Here is a 13,357-nt window from a genome sequence, read left to right as displayed (position 1 = left end):
GGACTGGGTGCAAATGGTGCACAATATGAAATTGTGATAAGGTCCCCCTACTCACAACTGCCACTGTTCCTTGTGTAAGAATGCTGAGTCCAGGAAGACCCCTTGTTGTGCACAGGGTCCATTTGGAGCAATGTAACCCTATCCAGCATCAAAGATACATAGTCCCAGAACCAGAAGATCCCAAAACCCAGGTTCACTCAGTCTTGCCAGGGTTCAGTTGAGCATCCAGACCCTCATACTCTCCAGACACTGGAATAAGCTGTCCTCAGGATTGCTTAATGCATCAGAGGCAGAGATGTGTCAGACTGCATCAGTTTTCTCTGCTGTTATTGCCTTTAATTGCAGTTTAGAATAATACTTCATTTTACTAACTTTGCTATCTGGTACACACTAGTGCAGAAAGTTGAAAAAATGGGATATTCTTATTTTAATTTAATACAAAAATTAAGAGAATGTGTGTATATAGGTATGTGTGTCTGCCTATATATAAAATGTGTGTGTGTGTGTGTGTGTGTGCGCGCACGCACATTTACATTTCATACGTATAAAAACACAAGCTACTTTTATTGTATAAGAACAATGGCTAGAGTGCATTGAGACGTTCATGTGAAAGGAATTTGGTTGCATCGTTTTATATGGAAGTTTTATTTTTTATTTTTTTTCCTTTTGAAGCGACCCAGTTCAAATGTGCATCATACTTAGTCCAGAACCATATTTTCTGATGCTGGTGAGCTGTTTCTGCCATAGATTCCTCTAGATGGTGCATCTGACAGAAAACAAAAAGCTGCAAGAAAGGCATGGATATGTATGCCATGAGGTCTTCCTGCCCCGCAACATTTTTCAGATTCAGCCCTGCAGCAAAGGAAGGCCCCATGCTTCCCTTTAGCTTTCAGCCCTTCCCTTCCTGGTGGCAGCAGATTCCCTACTACCTGGTCAGTCCCCAACTACTTTCTCAACCACCCTCTGTATGACTTATACCAGAGGGCAGGTAATCGGTAACATGAAGAAGCCAAACAAGTTTATTGTTTATTCTCTGGGTGTTGCTTTTTTAAACATCAGTGTGCAAGGTTGTGAAGCTGCCATTTAGGAAAGAAGAAAGGTAGTTTTCTCCCCTCTAAACTCTTTCCTGCAGGTAAAGGTATTCTTGTAAAGGCAATGCGATTTGCTCTCTCTCTTTTTTGCTGTCATTTTCATGGTAGCCATTTGTAGAATTTGTAGAATTTCCCCTTTAGCTATTCACTTCCTCTTCTTCTCAGATAGAAGCAGAGCCATGCCTTATACCCACCGGGACACCAGCACACGGGCTCCTCCTCTGCCCCAAAATGCTTGTGCCACACACTCCAGTGGCCAAACCTACCAGGAACTGAAGCTTGAATGTCAGCAGAAGGGGACCCTCTTTGAAGACTGTGATTTCCCAGCCAATGACTCTTCCCTGTTCTACAGTGAGAAACCGCCGGTCCCTTTTGTGTGGAAAAGACCAGGGGTAAGTTTAAATCACAAGGGATGCGGTGGCTCAGTGGGTTAGGACACTGAGCTTGTCGATCAGAAGGTCAGCAGTTTGGTGGGTCGAATCTCGAGTGCCACGTAACAGAGTGAGCGCCTGTTACTTGTCCCAGCTTCTGCCAACCTGGCAGTTCGAAAGCACATAAAAATGCAAGTAGAAAAATAGGGACCACTACGGTGGGAAGGTAACAGCGTTCCGTGCGCCTTTGGCATCTAGTCATGCCAGCCACATGACCACAGAGACGTCCTCAGACAAGCGCTGGCTCTTCGGCTTTGAAACGGAGATGAGCACTGGCCCCTAGAGTTGGAAACGACTAGCACGCATGTGCGGGGGAACCTTTACCTTTACCTTTAAGTTTAAATCAAGAATGCATTTTCTTTGCGCTGAAATTTGTACAAAATCAGAAAAAACGTCTCTCCCTCAGGCTGATTGGGAAACATGTAATATATCATACATTTCAGAAGAAGTGGCTGATGTTTCTTTTTTTATTATTAAATTTTATTAAAAAGTTTAAAGGAGAAAACTAACAAAAGCCTAATGGTCAGGAGAGAGAAGACAGACTAAAGAAAGTGCAATAAAATAAAAAACATTAAGGCAGAAACAAAGATATGCAAAAAGAAAAGAAAAGAATGACTTCTGACTTCTTGAAGAGCAGATACAGATAAAACTTGAGTTCAGCTCTTGCTTTATAATTACAATGTAACATCCATTTTTAAAATAATCTATAAATATCACTACTCATTAAATTCATATGTCATGATTTAATTTCTTTTAACTTCCCGCAAAAAGTCCAAAAGGACTTCCAACTGGTATTACATTTGGCCAATATCAGAGACGTCAGTTTCACTAGCTCCATCAGGAGGCTAATGTTTCTTGAGTGGCTCACAATTTGCTTTACTACAGGACTCCTGGGTTTCCCCTTGCCCTTTTCCCCTCCAACCCTCTCTTCTGGCTAAATGTACGCTCTGTGTTCTTATTGAAGATGCCCTGTTATTTTGTTTTTGGATCAGATTGACCCACATAAGATAAAGTGCAGAATTTGAGTTTTCCTGGCAGTGGTTATGAATTTTGGATGAAAATGGCATTGACTGTATCTGCAAATGCTCAAGAAAGTATCAAGAGGTAGAGGGGGGGAGAAACCCGGGCATGCATGAATAAAAGCCAGTCTAATGCAATTGTCACATTTCATTTATTTCTGCTCCATAATTCACTGTCTTTCATTATCCTCTTTGGCTATTACCTGATTTTCATTTACCTGGGGTGCAAAAAGACCCAAAAAGAAAGAATGGAATGGATAAGAATAAGAATAAGAATAAGAATAGAATAGAATAGAATAGAATAGAATAGAATAGAATAGAATAGAATAGAATAGAATAGAATAGAATAGAATAGAATAGAATAGAATAGAATAGAATAGAATAGAATAGAATAGAATAGAATAGAATAGAATAATTTATTTGGCCAAAGGTGACTAGACACACAAGGAATTTGTCTCTGGTGTAAAAGCTCTCAGTGTTAATCATGATAATGATACCAATAAGAGGGGGTAGTAAAGAAGATGGAAAGAATATTAATACTTCAGCCATACAACATGGCTAAATAAGCTTAGGCATAAGAAAGTGCTGTGAGGATTAGGTGATCAGCAGAGAGATGGCATTGGGAAAAACTACTGTCCCTGTATCTAGTTGTTTTGGCATGCAATGCCCTATAGTGGTGTCCCAAGGGGAGGAGTTGAAAGAGTTTATGTCCAGGATGTGAGGGGTCTGTAGATATTTTCTCAGCCCTTCTTCTGACCTGCACAATATACTGGTCTTCTATGGAAGGCAGGCTGGTTGCAATTGTTTTTTCTGCAGTCCTAACTATCCAGTTGAAGGATGATGGAGGAACAATGTTGTCATGCTACCAAGGAGCAACTCTCTTCTCCAGTAGTAATGCCCAACTGGCATTTCAAATGTCTGCTAGCTCGCTTAATGAGCATAACTACTTTTACACTAGAATGTAGTTTTATTGGGTGCATATTTGGTTGCAGTTAGCCCACCAACCTACTGTTTCATGTATCATGCTTTCTGTGTAAGGTGTTCCTTCTAAGGTCTGTGAAGAACTTCAAAATGGAAATTCCTCCGAGTCCTAATGCTTACAACCCTTATCTTGAATCAATCCCCAAATCTCTTTGTATTCATTCATTAAGTCATTAAAGTCATTCAATTTCTAGAGCGCCCAGCTCAACCAAGTGACTCTGGGTGGCTTACAATTATAAAACAATTAAAAAAATAAATAGTAAAAAAAATATTCAGAAAATAAATACAGTGAGCAGCCAAAATGATTAATCAACTAAAAGTAAAGCCAAGTAACCGGGCCTTTACACAGGACTGGGTTCACAGCCAAGTTTTAAAAGCCTTGTGAAAAGGCAACAGGATTGAGGCCATTCTAATCTCTGAGGAGAAAATATTCTGTAAGGGGCTACAGCAGAAAAAGGCTGCCTTCTAGTTCCTTTCAGTTGACACTCTTTGGCTGACAGGATATGCAACATGCCCAGTTTGCTGGATTGAATTAGATGGGTAGAGACTCTTGGAAAAAGATGGTCCCTCAGGCAACTTGGTCCTAAGCCATATAGGGCTTTAAAGGTGACAACCAGCACCTTGAATTGTAAACAGGAATACTGTGAGAATATAATGGCAATAGGGTCATTCAGTCTGAATTCCTAATACAGATGAATAAAATAACTATTTCTCCAAGGGGTCATCGCAACTTGTAGTGAAAAGGTATTTGATTTTCTCCTTCCCATCAGGTACAATTTGGATTCAGAACACAGTCTTATTCTCCCTATGATTTATAATAAAAGGACATCTTACCTAAATGGCAACTTTTGAAAAATACACTCTTATAAACCTAATTAATACACCAAAGTGATTTCTTACTCTATACGCTTACATGAGTAAATCTGTGCTATGTTCAGTAAATAAATTACTTTTGATTCATGGCTTGTAATTCTTCTAGGTACAAAAATTAAAAACCTTTGAATCACACTTTTAACAACCATAATAAAAAAACCTCCAAGAATATTGTCAGTGATGATGTATTTTATTTGAATGTACTGTATTGTTTAAAACTCTATTTATGGAATATTTTTACTTCCTTGTGAATCACTTTATAGGAGTTGGGCAAACAAAAAATTTGACTTGAATTACTGTCATACATTTTAGTTTGCTTATTTACTTACTGGACTGATATAACCACCCAACTCATATAATGACTTTAGTGACTAATGATCTATAAAAGCATCCCTAAAAACAAAGGTTCCCTTCCTCCACTGCCAGGCACCAATCAAACAGCCTCCCAGTTCATCCTAGCCCAATGCTTGGGGAAAATGCCAGGTATTTGAGACCTTCTGGAAGGCTAAAAGTTTAGGAATCTCTCAGATCTCAGGTTCCAAAGGGCTGAGAAGGGATGTTTCCAAGGTCCCATAAGGTGGCAACATTTAAGGGAGGGGACCTTGGATGCACCCACCCTATCCTACCAGTAGTAGGATGAGCCAATGGGCCTCAAAGAGAGACGGTCTACAAGTAACCTGACCCAGTGCTATGTAGGACTTTAAAAGTGATAACTATCATTTTGAATTGTGCACCTGGAAAGCAACTGGGAGTCAGTGTAGCACAGTGATGGCGAACCTTTCAGAGACCGAGTGCCCAAACTGTAACCCAAAAGCCACTTATTTATTGCTGGGTGGGCGTGGCTGCGGTGGCCACGGCAGACTGGGTGGGCGTGGCCACTTTGATGTTGCTCGTGGGGAGGGACGCCTGTGGGGGCCGGGCAGGGTTGGGGGAGATCCAGGGGGTCTCTGGAGGGTGGGGAAGTGGACAGGAGGCTCATCCTGCAGGGTGAGGAGAGGCAGGGGGCAGGGTGGGGTGCCACTGCCATGGGGCAAGGCAAGGCGAGGCAGGGGCCACCTTAACACCAGAGGTCAGCGAGCGCACACGGGCTGACGGTGTCCATCATCAGCCACAGCCTGCCGGCCTCTCAACCAGTGCACTCTGGGGCCCCACAGCCCACTGTGAATACCAGGCCAGCCCTCCAGCAACAGGTGGAGTAGGGGAGGGGGGAGGCATGTGATGAAGAAAGAAGGTCAGAAAAGAAATGGTTTGGGAAGCGGGGGCATCTGGACAGTGGTGGGTGGGGCAATTTCTCCAGTTCTACATTGGCAGAGGCACTCCACCTGCCTCTTCGGTGGCTGTGTGGGCAGAACTGCGAAGAGGGCTCAGAAGCAGAGTGAAAAGGTTGGGGGGCAGCTGCCAGTGCTTCTGCCATGAGGTGAAGCTGGTGGGGAAAGAGGGATCAGACCCACGTGCCCACTTCCTGGTATCCTGTTGCAGCCTCTCACGCCACCCCACTGGTGCTGCGGATGATTTCGGCAATGCATCATGGGTGCAGCAGGATACCAGGAAGCGGGGCACATGGGTCCGATCTCCCTTCCCCCACTGTCTTTGCCTCATGGCAGCAGCACAGGCAGCTTTCCCCCCCCGGCCCGTTTCCCTGGCTCCATTACCAGCAGCAGCTCCCTCAGTGAGTCCCCCACCAGTACGGCTAGTTCCTCTGCTGATGCCCTAACACAGGCAAGAGGGTAGTGGGGGCTCAGTCTGAAGAAACAGCTCACCCTCTTCCACTTCCATGGGCTCCAGCTTGGTCGCCTTCACCGAAATACGGAGGCCCTGTACAACCGCCATCACCCCACAGGCCTCGCTACCACTGAAGGAGCTACTCTGGCAAAATCTGTGCTGGGGCGACAGCGCGTGTGCCCAGAGAGAGGGCTCTACATGCCGCCTCTGGCACGTGTGCCATAGGTTCACCACCACTGGTATAGGTTGATTAGAAGACCTCCAAGGTCCTATTCTATTCCATTCCATTCCATTCCATTCCATTCCATTCCATTCCATTCCATTCCATTCCATTCTATTCTATTCTATTCTATCCTCAAATTATCAGATTTTTCTACTGGGCATATCACCAACTGTTCTTTGGTAAAGGGGATGCAGCATGACTGTGATACAAAAATACAGGTGGTCCTTGACTTACAACAGTTTATTTAGTGACCACTCGAAGTTAAAACAGCACTGATAAAAGTGACTTATGACTGTTTTTCACCCTTATGACCGTTGCAGCATCCCTGTGCTCACATGATCAAAATTCAGATGGTTGGTAACTCACTCATTTTTATGACAGTTACAGTGTTCTGGGGGGGGGGGCGGGTTTATGTGACCACTTTTTGAGACTTTCTGGCAAGCAAAGTCAATGGGGAAGCCAGATTTATTTAACAACCGTGTCACTAATGTGACAACTGCAGCAATTCACAACTGTGGCAAAAAAGGTGGTAAAATGGGGCAAAATTCACTTAACAAATGTCTCACTTATCAACAGAAATTGTGATTGTAAGATGAGGACTACCTGTAGGTAAGATCTGTAAAATGAGGCCATCTGCCCACCTAATGCAGCCTTGGCAGAACACATCCTGGTTTGGTGCTGCCGCTATCAAAGTGCTGCGATTAATGCAGGCTCAAGGCTGCATTTCATACTAAAGCAAACAGTTTAATTCAGTTCATAAGGTGCTACATCTGTCCTTAATGGAAGCTAAATAACCTTAGATCTCTTAGGGAATATGGTAAAAGGATTCTGTCTCGTATCCCAGACAAGACAGCTTCTAAAATAAGAGGTTGAAGAGCAAGTTTTTGAATGCAGTGCTTTCAAATGGTTGCTTTCTTAATTAATAAATTAATGTTCATGTCACTAATGCATTTATATAAAGTTTTAAAGTACACCTGACAAGTAGGTATTTACCGTACGCTAGTAGATGTTCCAGGAATGCAGACCTACGCAGAGAACAGTTTGGTATACCAAAACAGCAACTCATAGATGAGTATAGGAAGGGAAGTCAGGGTAAAGGAAAGAAAGCAATTTTAGCAATCAGTACAGGATTTGCTTATTTATGTATTTATTTAAATGATTTATAAACCCACTCATCTCAATGCAGTGACTCTGGGTTGTATGCAAAGTTTAAAACCATCATGTGTAACCAGTGCTTTTTTTGCCATAGAACGCACCGGAAAAGAGTTCTGGCACCTTTTTTCGATGAATTTTCCAAGTTTTAAAAGTAATTTGAAAATTTGATGTTTGGTCCACGTGGACTTGAATCGCCCTGTCGAGCATAGCAGGTCGGCAGGCAAAATCATTAAAATGGTTCACGCGGGCTGCTTGTGTGTTGAGTCCGATGCATGCGTACTTTCTCTGCGCTGGTTGTGATGGCGCTGCTTGGCTTGGGATTGGTTGCGTGAGCACGCGCTGAGTGCTTATGGCGGACGGCTACTGTTATGTTTCATTACACAACTGACGTGTGGGTGTGTGTACAATTACTGACTACGTACGAAAGGTAATTTCTTTATTTTAAAAAATTGTTGGTGAATTGAACATCTTTTTTACACTTTTAGTGTAAAAAGTGTGACCCCGAATTTTAAAATGAAAAAAAAATACTAATTACTTCTCAACCACCGGTCCTGCTAAGAACTGAATATATAATTTTTTTAAAATAAAAGATTAACAAGATGTGAGTTCCGGCACCATTTTTCTTACAAAAAAGCACTGCATACAACTAATTTTAGCATGATTTGCCCCCCCCCAACAAAAAGCCACATCATGAGCAGAGCTCACCTGGCCAAAGTAAAAGGGTGTCCAAAATGAGAGAGCAGGATCAACCTGTTTCTTGTTGCATGTAGCCAGTGGAGACAGCCCAATCTTCTTCCACTAATTATAACCTCCAATTATCATCCTTACTAGTCAGGATTCCATTGCAGGTTGCAGGGCTCCTCTGATCACACTTACTGCAAAGATTTTGGACACTTTGTGGGCTCAGTAGGGCCAGGGCACGTAAACCGTGTGTAAAACTACTCAAACTAGAGAGTTACCTACAGAGTAGGAAGTCATATTCTATCTCAATGTATTCTCTCATCTATCTATCTATCCAGGGCTTTTTTTGTCATAGAATGCCCAGAACGGAGTTCCAGCACCTTTTTTTGGATGGAACCTTGTAGGGTAGGCAAGGTGGGTTGTATGACGTGTGTGAGTTCCGGCACCTTTTTTTTTTTTTTACAAAAAAAGCACTTTATCTATCTATCTATCCATCTTTCATCTATCCATCCCTTTTCAACAAGCATTTCAACTATATTTAAAACTGTTTTCTGGATGACTGACCCACAGAGAATAATGCCTGTTCTGGGAAGCAGAAAGATCTGGAGGGTATCTTTTATGGAGAGGCTAGTGTGTGCCATGGTTTTTATGTGCTTTCAGGGAGATCTGAAAACTTGTGGAGGGTGTGTGTGTGGACCATAGGATTTCCATGGATAATTAAATGTACAGGAAGGATAAAATAAAATGCCCAGTTTTCAGCACCAAAAAACTGGTTGATGCTACCTGTTGAACTTGTGCTGGTCTCTCAGCAGCCAAGCTAAGATTGTCAGCATAGAGGAGATGCCAACTCTCCATAAAAAATGATGCCTTTTGTCCTATTGATGATGGGGTAAGAAAGGCGGACAAGGGACAGTTTGTGAGGTTGAGTGAATTTGCTTCTATCCACTGTGCATTTGGATATGAACAGTCTTCTCAAACTGAGTCCAAATGCCTTTTGAAAGTCATATCAAGTCAAATGAAGCTGCTTTTTTTATATATATAAAAGTGGGGAAATGGACCCGTGGATTCAGTCCTACCTGAAAGTCTTGAAATAACAGCACCCATTTTTTACCAGCTGACAGTATGTTAGGCTGCTTGTGTTATACTGACTAGTAAAAGAAAAAGATAACATGTTCAGTTTGAAAACAATAATTTCCTGATCAATTAAACTTATTTTAATACAATAAAGCAGCAATTCCACTTGCACCATATAATCCTTTCCTTAAATAATTACCTCCAGGTTTTCCCAATTTCATACTTTTCATATACTGTATATTGTACAATTCCCACAATCTCTACTAGGTTAACTTAGAACTGTGGGGAATGAAATCCAATTATGGGACATGAAGAGACAACTTGTGGAAAAAGGCTGCTTTTTAACAGGCCAAGCATGCTGCTGATTTTTTTTTTAAAACCCTGTTGAAATTATCTATTCAGAAGCCGCCGTTGACATGACAAGCAACGACAGAGGACAGAAAAAGCAAGATTGAAAATGCCAGATATGTTTCTGCAGACAGAAGCTAACAGAGGAACATGCTTCTATAGCAAAACCTCCTTCCAGAGAAATGTTCAGGAAGTCACTTATGATGACATTTGGAAATGATGACTGGCGTCAAAAGGTGGTTATTGAGATTGCAAGGCTTGCAATAACTATGGGCAGTTTAAAAATTCAGTGTTGGGTAATAACCTGCCTGTTCCTTTCCTTTCTCCCCTCTTCCACATCACAAACATTTCACATGTTTCAGAGGAAATATCTCAGAGTGGATGATCTGGTTACCAACATCTCTGTCTTTCCACTGTGTCATGAGTAGTGAGAACAAAAGACACGTTGTCACCATCCCCACCATCTTATTCAGCTCTCAGGTTTTGCACTTTCTGTGATAGATGGATGCATTGATTCACCCACAGAATATTGTAACACTGGAAACGTGGCCAGCCCAGTGGAATGGTTTAGGCCCCTGCGTTCAACTGCTGCTCAAATTACAACATCAAAACCACAAAGCTCAGGATAAAGAAGGAATTCTTTGGCAATGGTAATTTTGTATTTTTATAGCGTAACATAAGACACTTGTGGGGAAGCGACAGACTACTGTTCTGTACCAGCCTGCTACCGGCCCTGCAGAAAAAGCAGGGACAACCCCTTTACAAATGGCAAGAGGCTGGAATAAAGCCTGCCAAATTTATTAACATAAAACAGACACCAACCATGAAACAGGAGCTATGAAACAGGAACTATTCAAGCGGTTGCCTTCAGCAAACCAGCCCTCCCACACATTCCCCTTTTATACAGTTCAGGGCATGGCTTCTCTCTGCCTCCTTCCGAGGTGCCCCATTGCCTTCCTCTGTTTACTCCTGATTGACTGCCTCCTGCATCGGGCGTCCTTGAACAGGGCCAGCTGTGGGTCATCTTCATCCACGCTGTCAGGCTCACACAGCTGGGTCTCTGTTGTGACCAGGTGGGAGGGGCCTGGCTGAGGGCTCTGCGGAGCCTCAAGGCCATCATCAGCAAGCTCTTCAACACCCCCCTCCTCCTCCTCTGAGTCGTCCGACCCAACTGCCGAACCCACAGGCTGACCCTGAATCACAACAACTACTATGTAGTTTCCTTTAATAGGGGGCATGTAAACAAATCCAAAGGGACACGGTGGCTCAGTGGGTTAGGACGCTGAGCTTGTCGATCAGATGGTCGGCAGTTTGGCGGGTCGAATCCCGAGTGCCATGTAACAGAGTGAGCGCCTGTTACTCCTCCCAGCTTCTGCCAACCTAGCAGTTTGAAAGCACGTAAAAATGCAAGTAGAAAAATAGGGACCACTACGGTGGGAAGGTAACAGCGTTCCGGGCGCCTCTGGCGTCTAGTCATGCTGGCCACATGACCACGGAGATGTCCTCGGACAAGCGCTGGCTCTTCAGCTTTGAAACGGAGATGAGCACCGGCCCCTAGAGTCGGAAACGACTAGCACGCATGTGCGGGGGAACCTTTACCTTTACCTTTACCTTTAAACAAATCCACTGTGCTGAAAGAACCAAGTGAGGAATAGAATAACTCTGCTTTAACAAAAGTGTGCCATCTATTCAACATGTATCCGCCCATGCATCCAAAGCAGAAGGTGAATTTACATGCCTATAATTTGCTAGTAGCTTTCTGTTAATCAGCGAGAGAGGTAAAAGGTCCACTCCCCCAAAACTGTATCCCCTTCCTGCATTTTACTAAGCTAGAAAGTGACACTTGACTTCAGATCCTCAAATTCTTTGAATTCTGAGTTCTGGAACCGGTTTTATATCAACACAGTACACTGCAGAATACTTGCATGCACAAAAAACTCTGACTGAAGCCAAAGAAGTAAAATGTAGGTATATTTATTGGACAAGAACAATAATTGAGGGGCAACTCTTAGTTTCTAACTTATCTAATGGTGTTTATCTTTTTTTAAAAAAACTAGCAGAGTGGTTTACATAATACATGAAAAGTAGGAGACAACATTAATAATAAATATACCAGCACATTAATGTAAAGTAAGAATAAAAACAAAACAACATGAGCTTTTTGGAAAAAATATTTGCATTGTTTAAGAATAGGAGACAGAAGAAATCTTGACATTCAAGAGTTCAAATCCTTATAAAAGCAGCTGAAGTAAAAGTATTCAAAGCAATCACCCCAAATTAGACAGCAAAGAAACCCAATATTTCTGGAATGAAGTCTGACAATCTAGGTTCACTTTTTCTCACTTTAATTATACTAGATGTTTTGACAACCCTTCCCATGAGCCTTAGCCAGTCTGGTGCACTACCTATATTGGCTGAAATGTTAATCAAACACATTTGGAGGGAATCTGTTTGTGGAATGTGAACTGGAGCCAACATCCCTACTTCTCATTTATTCCTATGTGACAATAGGTAGAGATATAACAAAGCAGAGCAGTTCATATTGGAACAGAGGCCCAGAAAGAAATAGGCCACGAAACTTGTCAAATTTTGACTTAGACATCTGCTATGATAACAATAATAACAACTATAATAACAATAATAGAGTTCAAAGGGACCTTTGAAGTCTTCTAGTCCAACCCCCTGCTCACGCAGGAAACCCTATGGTATTTCAGACAAATGGTTGTCCAATCTCTTCTTAAAAGCTTCCAGTATTGGAGCATTCACTGGTTCTGGAGGCAGGTTGTTCCACTGATTAATTGTTCTAATTTCAAATTTCTCCTTAGTTCAAGGTTGCTTCTCTCTTTGATTAATTCCCATCCGTTCGTTCTTGTCCTGCCTTCAGGTGCTTTGGAGAATAGCTTGACTCTCTCTTCTTTGTGGCAACCCCTGAAACATTGGAACACTGCTATCATGTCACCCCTTGTCCTTCTCTTCATTAGACTAGACCAGGTGTAGGCAACCTTGGCTCTTTTACCGCTTGTGGATTTCAGCTCACAGAATTCCTGAGTCAGCAAGGCTGGTTCAGGAATTCTGGGTATTCAAGTCCACAAGTCATAAAAGAGCCAAGGTTGCCTACCCCCAGACTAGACATACCCGATTCCCGCAACCATTCCTTATATGTTTTAGCCTCCAGTCCCTTAATCACCTTTGTTGCTCTTCTCTGTACTCTTTCTAGAATCTCAACATCTTTTTTACATTGTGGTGACCAAAACTGGATGCAGTACTCCAAGTGTGGCATTACCAAGGCATTATAAAGTGGCATTAACACTTCACATGATGATGAGGCAATGACTGAAGATAACATTGACAATGATTGCAAGTTGCTAAGTCACATGTAATTCAAGACATGTTAAGGGCTACAAGAAGCTTATACATGTTTGAAAAATAACTTTTCTCTCTTTGGAAGAATACCTAACTAAATTGTGTGGGGGGGTATGCCTTGATATCTAGGATAACCTTGTATTTAAAAACTATATTAGGCATAGAGTTTGATATCAATTGGAAATCATCTTGGATTGTAAAAAGCCATTAAAAATAGACAAGCATGAAGAGAAAGTCATGTAAATACAAAGAGAATTTCTCCTAGGAGTTCACAAGTTACCCTGGTCTGGGGCCTGCTGAAAGAAGCATGTTTTTAAACTCACTAGAGGGGTGGGGACATATGGACTTCACAGATGAGGATGTGCTCTGGGGACCTATAAATTGGTCTCTGTTTTG

The 13,357-nt window shown here is 42.3% G+C and overlaps 1 protein-coding gene across 1 annotated transcript in view; it reads left to right on the top strand.

Moving 5' to 3' along the window:
- Positions 1-1,270: 1,270 nt before the first annotated feature.
- CAPN9 (calpain 9) overlaps positions 1,271-13,357 on the top strand; it is a gene marked incomplete at its 5' end in the record, with an annotated part of 44,462 nt that continues 32,375 nt past the window's right edge. Inside the window, one exon of the mRNA XM_081327459.1 lies at positions 1,271-1,483. Within this exon, the coding sequence (XP_081183585.1) occupies positions 1,271-1,483 (213 nt within the window). The remainder of the gene's footprint in view (positions 1,484-13,357) is intronic.

This window comes from Vipera berus (genome assembly GCF_964194415.1).
Source record: "Vipera berus genome assembly, chromosome: 1".
In the NCBI taxonomy this organism is placed as follows: Eukaryota; Metazoa; Chordata; class Lepidosauria; order Squamata; family Viperidae; genus Vipera; species Vipera berus.
Note: the sequence above shows the minus strand (reverse complement) of the source record. Positions and strands in the feature narration are given on the sequence as shown.